The sequence below is a fragment of the Montipora capricornis genome, chromosome 6, assembly GCF_036669925.1.
Source record: "Montipora capricornis isolate CH-2021 chromosome 6, ASM3666992v2, whole genome shotgun sequence".
NCBI lineage: Eukaryota > Metazoa > Cnidaria > Anthozoa > Scleractinia > Acroporidae > Montipora > Montipora capricornis.
The window spans coordinates 4,266,637-4,276,051 of NC_090888.1; the positions used below are offsets into that span (position 1 = coordinate 4,266,637).

General features: G+C 40.1%; 1 protein-coding gene across 7 annotated transcripts in view; it reads right to left on the reverse strand.

Annotated features, from left to right (window-relative positions):
• LOC138051331 (uncharacterized) overlaps positions 1 to 8,819 on the reverse strand; it is a 24,499-nt gene extending 15,680 nt beyond the window's left edge. For all 7 annotated transcript variants that reach the window (XR_011132767.1, XR_011132766.1, XR_011132765.1 and 4 more), the window contains exons 1-4: positions 8,469 to 8,819; positions 7,303 to 7,357; positions 3,968 to 4,180; positions 2,813 to 2,890 (exon numbers count right to left, since the gene is read on the reverse strand). Coding sequence is in view for 4 of the 7 variants with exons in the window: in XM_068897525.1 (XP_068753626.1) it covers positions 2,813 to 2,890; positions 3,968 to 4,180; positions 7,303 to 7,357; positions 8,469 to 8,687 (565 nt within the window). In the remaining 3 variants the exon portion in view is untranslated. The remainder of the gene's footprint in view (positions 1 to 2,812; positions 2,891 to 3,967; positions 4,181 to 7,302; positions 7,358 to 8,468) is intronic.
• Between the last annotated feature and the right edge of the window lie 596 nt (positions 8,820 to 9,415).

Here is a 9,415-nt window from a genome sequence, read left to right on the forward strand (position 1 = left end):
GAGTTAAGCGTGGGCGCTCAAAGGCAAGCTGGTCCAGAGTACAGAGCCACGGTATCAAAAACCGGCTTCGTTTCAGTACTCGGTCTACGAACGAAAAGCTTGACGTATTTTAGATTTCATAGATTAGGTGAGTGAAAACTGTAAGTAGTTTCAAAAATGTACTTTGACGAGATTAGTTACTTTGAACGTCTTCGCTTCAGAGAATCCTAACCGAGTTCATCGAGTAAAGTGAAAGTCCCATTTCAGTCAGAGAGATTGATTAAACGTGCAGCCCTATTTTGTAGTTTTTGGAGTCTCTCAGACTGCCACACATCTATGATGCTCAATATGGAGCTAAAGCAAACAAAGCCTTATCGGTTGGATGAGAGCTTCATAGTTCATAATTAGAGTCTCACGGGGAACTACAATCCGGATCAACAGACTTCGGGACACTTACTAATGGGGGGTGGGGGGAAAGCGGGAATTGTCCCAACAGTTTTGACCAGGATTGTAGGATCGATCACTGGGGGCCGGGACGCCACAAATTAAATCATGGGCCAATAGTCTGACATATGGCCATTTACAAAGGTTTTCTGTTTGCGACTTGTTAGATAAGACCTAAATCACTTCAAAGTATGGAAACTCAATATAAAAGGGTAACGCTTCTGTAAGAAGATCCGGTGATCCACAGTGTCGAAAGCTCTTTTGAGGTTGAGAAAAAGTACGCCATTTATGAGACCTTTCCGATAAATGAGCCCCTTCGAGAACGGTCTCTGAATTGAATAACTTTTTATGGCAGGAGCATTACTACTAAGGTCAATGGAGCAGCAAAATCCTTCCTTGTTGTCTGTTTGCAAGAAACAAAGGAGTTGATGTTTGAAAACTGCCATGCTGAAATGAAATCTCCCATCTCAGTGGGGTAATTGTCTTTACAGTTCATCTGCCAAAAAAGGGAGGCCACAGTTGCTCAAGACGTCGTACAATTCTCCTACTGTCAGACCTCGTATTTCTGCTACGAAACCAAGCACAGCTTCTGCTGGATTCCGAATGCGGTTATCAAGGTAACGGATTCCAAAAAGTCTTTTGGGAATTTGGGAATTTGACTCTATTATTATGCAAAACTAAAGCTACATTTTTCTATTGTTTTGGCACCAACATGGCCGTCTTATCACGTGAGAGCAATCAAAGAATACTGAATATCTTTCAGCTTTTCTATTTTTTGAGCAAACAATTCGCTATGGTTATCCATCGAGTCGTGTGTAATGAAAGATGAAAGCAATATTTTTTCCCACCAATTTTCATGAAAGTAATATAAGACAAACTACGGAGTAACGGCAGAATACCCCGACACTCGAAGTTTTACCCCTTAAAATCGGGATACTTGGCTACGAAGTTTGTGCACGCTCTTTATTTTTTACGTTTTTAGAACGAGAAATAGACACTACGGGGCTACGCGGCTACGTGGCTACGTGAACTAAGTGTTGAAATGAAGTGCTACCGCGGTCCGCAGTCCCGCAGTCGATGAACAATGAACTAAGTGCCGGTTGAAATGGAGTGGTACCGCGGTCCGCAGTCCCGCAGTCGATGAAAAGTGTAGATAACCGAGCGGCAAAATGAAAGCTAAAATTTTACGAGAGTTCTTAGGCCTAATCACTGCAACGAGCGCTTTAGGCTTCATCAGTAAACGAGTGCTTTATTCTTCACATGATCTCGTGAAAAGTGAAGTTGACCGAACCGCAAAATGAAAGCTAAAATATTACGAGAATGCTTAGGTCTAATCAGTAATCAGTAATCAGTATTCATTTTGGCGACTACGGGACTGCGGTAGCAAGGACCAACAAGGTCAACACCAACGCGTTCAATGCAAGCGGCATATTTCGTGATGTTTATATAAAAATATTATGTATATTATGTCGACTGCGGGACTGCGGTAGCAGGATTTGATGAGATATTTCAGTCGCCGGGTATTCTGAAGTTTAGCCCGTTCTTGTTCACTTCGGCTAATAGATCATTGAAGAACGAGGTAATATACATTGAACTGTGTAGCTCCGTAGCCGCTTAGCCACGTAGCCCCGTAGTGTGTCTATTTCTCGTTCTAAAAACATAAAAAAGAAAGAGTGGCACAAACTGCGTCGCCAAGTATCCCGATTTTAAGGGGTCCAACTTCGAGTGGAGGGGCATTCTGCAGTTAAGCCCAAAATACCTCAGAAGTCGAGGATATCAACGTAAAAGCTCACTCTATGATAAATTGCAAATCTGGTAAGTTTGGAAGAATGCTGTTTCACACAAACACCCCAGCTTTTCTGCTTTTTAATGAAAGATGTTTCATCTTGTTTCCGGCTACCCTTGAAGGCGCAAATGATATTCACGTCACTAGGAACTTGAATCTTAAACCTGCACGTAAAAGACAAGAACCCTGAAATCGAGATCGCAAAAACACTGGAAGTTTAAAGTTTTCGCTCGCACTAAAGCGGCGGAACTGAGTTTTGTGGACGACAAAAAAGGGCAACAACCCTTGCGGAATCTTAGGCCTCGCAGCCCGCGACGCGCCTTAGGGCCTGACACCAGGTGATAATAAATAGCACGGTACGGTTTTTATGAGTAGATGACTCGCACTATTTTTTTCAAAGCACCCCGCAAAACACGTGGCATTACCGTTCAATAAAAGTGGACAGTTAGGAAAAGAGATTTCGCAACTTTCTTCATGAAGCATATTTCAATGCATTGTATTAACACGATACGTTGTTCAAATGCCAATATAAGCTATGGCACTTCACCGATGCATCGGTGCCTGTCATCTTTACAGCCCTAGTACTGAGCTATGAAGACTTACCACTTAATGCGATAGTGAGCTGTCTTCCCAGTTCAAATGAGATTTCTCTCACGTCAAGGTTCTCTGACAACAGCGGACCTGCCACAATGAAAACGTTGTTTAAAAGAGGGCAATTAATAATCCAAGGCAATTAAGGACACGTCGCAGATCTCAGTCATTAGAGTCTTGGCTTTCACCGTCCCAATTGAACGGTGTCAGAAATTCTGAATCTTTTCCGTCCCAGTTGAACGGGGTTAGAAATTCTGAACCTTTTTCCGTTCCTGTTGAATAGGGCTAGGCTGATGGTGGAAGAGAATACATTCTGTCGAACTAATTTTGTAGTTCAGTGTGAATTATGGAATTCCAACCTGAATCTGTGCAAGGAATCTTCATCTCAGAGCAAACAGTGCAAATAATCGGCGGCGAAAGTCATTAATTTTGTAATTCCGTTTAGTTTTCAGTTTTCCCCTGCGGCTAATTTGGCATCTTTTTCCGAACTACCGTACGAAATTCCGCGGTTTAACAAACAATTTCTGACAAGATGTGCTTGTTTACTCCTAAAGATACGGGATTTTCAGAGTTAACCTCGTAGCTTTCTCCGAAAATCGCTAAATCGTAACGCCACAATTTTTAGTTTGAAACGCGTTCTTAACTTTCTCGCAATTTGATTGGTTTATCTCTTAAAATGAGCGTTTGAGATTGGCTAATACATTTGCGTTACTCGTTGACGCGAGCCGCGTTGTTCAGACTGTTATCAACAATCAGATTGCAAGATTGCAAGCACTTTTGGTAAAAATTAATGTCTATTACGTCAGTTATTCTCCGCCAAAACTGGACGAATATCATCGTGATTTTTCAGAAGAGTAGTAAATTTGCATGTTCGCTTAAACTCCTCTTTCAAAGCGAGTTTAATGAATATTTTCTTTGCATTTTTTTTTACTGGGTTGCCATATGGCAAGCCAATCGAAATATAAGTCTCGTTTTCGGTTTTTTTCCCCGTGTCGGAAATTGGAAAAGTTTGCAATTGATACTGAAAAGCCTGATGTTTTTGCTTTCAGTCAAAGATTAAACCACTTAACTTTTCATCTCAATAGGAGAAATGTTCCCTTTGAAAGAATATGAGCTTGGCGGGTAAATGACCTACAATATTCCATAAATAGACTACACTTTGCTCACCAATAGTTCCTTCAGGTGAAATGCTCCGTAAGTGTTGGACCACGTCAAGTCTCTTTGCTATATTAGCTACCCAGGACAAGCATCGAATCCAAGCAGCTTCCATCCGCGGTTGTTTCTCTTTAAACGGACTCACAATTTGTTGTGGGTCACATGACGGGGAAGCGAGGGACTCCTGAAGCTTGAGGGGAAAGGCGAGTGCCTTGTCTCCATTTCCTAGCGAATACGCAAATGTGCTTTAGATCAGTTTTAAGCCCTACGTTTTGTTACTAGCAAAGTCAACGTCCCTCGCAAAGAGATCGCCCTTGAGAGCATTATTGCTGTGTTTTAAGCATTTAACCTTAATATACGGACGTCTCTTATTTAAAGTGGTACTACGACCAAAAAACAATTTAGTTTTTCCTTTGGATTTCAAAACTATGTTAACTAAACACTAACTCACCCAAGTTTTAAGTTCTGATTTTAAAAAGACACCTGTTTATTTTAGCTGGAATTTTCTTATTTATTGGTCCGCCATTACTAACTTCAAAATCTTGAGAGAGCTGGGTCGAGGAGAAAATGACGTCAAACACTCACTAGTTTAAGAATGCAATGCGTGTGTACGCGGCCTAATTAGTATGCAGCACGGGAGTTTCGGGCTTTCAGACTTTTCAACCCGGGTTTTGCATATATAATAAATTGCGTTTACAAGCTGAAATCTTAGGCTAGTGAGTAAATGACGTCATTTTCTCTAGATCCAACCCTCTGAGGTCCAATCAGCCAGTTTTGAACGTGAGTAATGGCGGACCATGAAATCCAAAACTTACACTCAAAATAAACAGCCTTTGGATAAAACTCAAAGCTCAAAATTTTGCCAGTTAGGTGTTAAGCGAACACTCTTTCAAAATCAGAAGAAAAAAGGAAATGATTTTTTGATCATAGTACCACTTTAATGCCATAGTTGTAATATCACTATTTTAGATAATTGTACTCAAGCTCTCGCCACCTGGCTAATTTAGATAGGGAACAGGGATGACGCAAGGGTGAGAGCACTCGCCTCCCACCAATGTGGCCCGGGTTCGACTCCCAGACTCGGCGTCATATGTAGGTTGAGTTTGTTGGTTCTCTACTCTGCTCCGAGTGGTTTTTCTAGGGGTGCTGCGGTTTTCCTCTTTTCTCAAAAACTAACCTATGATTCCATGAGTTGATTTGATTTGTTTCGGTACAGTGTCCCGTAATAAGTACCCTAGTCCTAAATTGATTTGTGAACATGGGGCGGTTACATTCAGATATTGTGCAAAAAAAAAAACTTCGTAAAGTAAGTTGTTAGACTGAGATTAAGAAGATTAAAGAATGACTTTAATAAAGTAAAAAAAAGAAAAAAAACGTCTGGTGATACAACTCCAGAACCTCATTTCCATGTCATCAAATTGGGATAGAATTTGTCCTAGTTCCCGGATTGGACACTACGTTCGAGGGATTTTCTGATTGGACAAATCGAAAAACCGGTTCTCAAAAGTTGTTGTGACAAGCAGCGTTGCGTGACTTTGGGAGGAAAGGGCTATAAAACTGTTCCGATGGTCCGTATGCTGCTTCAGTGCCTTCAAGCACTTTAACGGCTTTGACAACGTGAAAAAACCCATTTTAATTGTAGTTAAATTATTTTGCTTATCGATTCGCGCATGAGAGCACTTGCAGATACTCGAGCTCGCTTGAGAGCGGCCGGGGAATTTACCAAAAAAGTTGAACTCGCAACATTTGTTGCAACTGTGTCTGGGAACGGAGGACTCAAGGACGAAAAATGGCAAGGACAGTATCCTGTTTTAAACGCTTCCAACAATAAATTCTCGCTCTCAAGGAAAAACATTTCATCAAAGAAATCAATCTTACGCACCGAAAATCATTACACCATTAAAAATTAAAATTAAATAGATCTTTTCGGCTTGTACATTTTTTTTTTCTCAATACAGATCATGTGATAATACTCAGGAGCTTTGGTCTTTTGTTTTGTTCATTAAAATGAGGGCATGCAAGCATGAATATGTCTGCAGGCACTCTTTTTAATGAACAAAACAAAGGACCAAGCCTCCTGATTATTATCACATGATCTGTATTGGGAAAACAAAGTGTACAAGCCGAAAAGGTCTATTGCTCCCAATTTATGAAAGCTGTTGAAATGAATAGCCATCACTGTAATCACAATTTTCAGAAATATTAATGATGCGCTTCATTGCGTCCCGTAGGAAGCAGTCTGAGCTTGGCGGCCAAAACTGGTTTGACGACAACACCGTGACCAGAAATCTGAACTGTCTCTACGTATGGAAATGAGGTTCTGGGGTTGTGCGACCAGATTTTTTTTTTTTCGTCTTCGACCGTTGATTTGGAATCGCGGAGCGCTCTCCGCAATCTTTAAGTTATTAAAAATTACTTTTTATTAATTATTTACAAGAAACAAAAAGCAATTACAAATACACATAACAGCACGCTACTTGAAGAACGGGAGCTTTTGCACATTGTAACGTCAATTCACTTTACAAAAGAAGGAAAGGAAAAAAAAAGTTTGCAATTGATACAGAAAAGCCTGATGTTTTTGCTTTCAGTCAAAGATTAAACCACTTAACTTTTCATCTCAATAAGAGAAATGTTCCCTTTGAAAGAATTTGAGCTTGGCGGGTAAATGACCTACAATATTCCATAAATAGACTACACTTTGCTCACCAACAGTTCCTTCAGGTGAAATGCTCCGTAAGTGTTGGACCACGTCAAGTCTCTTCGCTATATTAGCTAGCCCTAAATTGATTTATAAATTCCCATCCCGTTGCTGTAACAACTTTTAGAGCCACGTTTAAAATTAAGCGTACGAAAAATATCCAGATTTCACTTGTAAAGGCCGAATCTAGTTTTTATGGAAACTGAGTTCAGAGAGTATTACTTAGCAGCAAATGATACGACGAAGAACTATAACTTCTTTTGCGTTATCTTAAAAAAAAGGTCGACAATCGTTTACTTCCCATAGTTGCTAAAATTGTCGTTCGAAATGCCCTTGGTAAAGAAAACGCCCAAACTAAAATACTAAAATAGATTAAGAACTTCGTACTTCATGCGTGCAACTTTGAATTTTCGTCCGGAAAATAAACCTCGAATTTTCGGAAAACCCTTTTCTTGGAATGTTTTGCCATGGAATCACCCAGTTAAACGAAGCACTGGCTAATCAGTTATTTATATTCCAGGTAAAGTTCCCAAAAAAGGTTCACCTCTTTCTAGAATTCTTTTGAAGTCACCCAAACCACTGTGAACGACCCCTTCCTGCCCAAAGAAGGTTAATAATAACGTTAAATCGATATATCTTATTTATTCACCTTCACTAGAGGAAGCAAAATTTTGGTAGCTATCTCTAGTTCCTGACTGTGATACCTAAATGAAAACAATCGAAATGAATACGGTAAGAATGTCAGGCGTTTTCAATGCTGGTGCTCTTTAACGCTTCAGAAATTTAGAGATGCACTTACATATCATTGATTCATTTGCTCTTATTTATAATACAACTAGCAAGTGACCACGATCAACGATTATGGCCAATAAATGATCATTGATAAAAGATGCCAGCGCACTTGAAACCAAAATGCGTGACATGCAATCCTTTTGCTGTAGTTGTTTTCATTTTTGACAGCGTCTTATGGGAAAGAGAGTGGTTTCACTCAACTACTTTCTCCCAAGCAGTTTAAGTAAAAAATAGATGTATCTATTGTAAAACAAGTCCTGTATGAAACAGGAAAAAAAAATCGGATGCTATTGAGTCATCAGTTCTCCCAAGAAAATACATAATTGCTTAACTAAAAACAATTAAATAAATAAATTATTAATCATTAATAGTTAAATATTATCATTATTAATGAATTAATCATAATTATTCCTATTATTACTAATATTTTTACAATTACATATTACATAGTTGTCCATAACTGAAAAAATAAACTGATTGACAAGGCTAATAACCGTATTTACGAGCAAAATCCAAACGTTTTCGACACTAGGTCATCAGCAAGGTGATGATGATAACCCTTATGATGACCTAGTGTCGAAAACACTCGGATTTTACTTTTTAAAATAATTTTTTGCCCATTACATAATTGTTTTTTCAGTGAGTGATGAGCTGGAGAGTGTAGCGACCCTAGCAACTTTGGGGATGCTTGCATGACAAGGTTACAATTTTCATTCCAGTGCAAATTTATCCCGGTTCTCTCTCATTGCATCTCAAAAATAGCGCATCAACAGGAGTCACATTGGTCCGAGTTCAACCCGGTGCTGTTGTACCGGATCAAAGTTCTCTTTCAGATATGAAAAGTCATACCAGTATTATTTGAATGAAGGTAGTCATGATAGAGACCGGGAACCGGAGGTCGTACTGGATTGAAAGTTGTACCGGGATTACGTAAAGCCCTTGTTAAGCAGTTGACAGGAAAGAAGCTCCCAAATTTTTACAATTTTGGCACATTTTGTTGTACCACTGTTCCCATACATTTACCTTATGACTGACTGCAGGAAACCAGTGAGTAAACTGTGACACTGGCACTCTGGGCGGACGCAGATCTTGTACAAACCGTGGCAGACTTGACCGTGCGTAACTTAGAAATTGGCCAGAAGTGTAGGCATTCCTCCTCTTTGCATCCTTGTTTGCAATGAGCCAGGCAAAAATTGACTCCACCTCCATGACAGCAGACTTGGCAGATAATACACATGTCATATCTCATATTCTTGAGCCAGCAGAACTCGTGGCGCATGCACTCTAGTGTCAAGCCCACTTGACTACAAACGGCACGCGTAAGGATGACCTTACTGTTAGTGTTGTCACGTTGGAAATCTGGAGAATAGCTCATCTCTAAGTCGGGGGCTAAATCTTCAATCGAGTCAAGGCCAATATTCGCATTATGAACAACAATCTCAATGAATGAAGAGTGGCAGACAAAGATAACAGAACAGTCGTTGTCCGAGGAGGTGAAATATCTAGCAAAGTTGCAGAACAAATGAACCTTTCCTGGTTCCCCAAATTCTTCCTTGCCCCACTGAAAGATCGCCAGAACCAATCGGGGAAACAAACCTGCGGGAACATGACCGTCTTCAAATCTCAGAAACAGAGATGGCAGTTCTGAAGACGCTGCCAGCTCGCTAATCTCCTTCGGCGGACGCGACTTTAACATAGATGGTACAAGATAGCTCTTGTTTCCTGAAGCATCCAGTGGCCAGGGGCACATCAAGCCAAATTTCTCCATGATTTCAACGAGACTTTGGTAAGTTTCTTCGTCGTCAGATAATGATTTCCACATATGCCTTAAGAGCTTTTCGTCCAAAAGTCCACATGCTTCTAGCTTATTCCATTTGTCTAGTAGTTTTTTCTCTTCACACTGATAAGCCGGTTGCACTGTTATAACTTTCTTAAACACATCAATCAGCCACTGAGGATCAAGGACAACC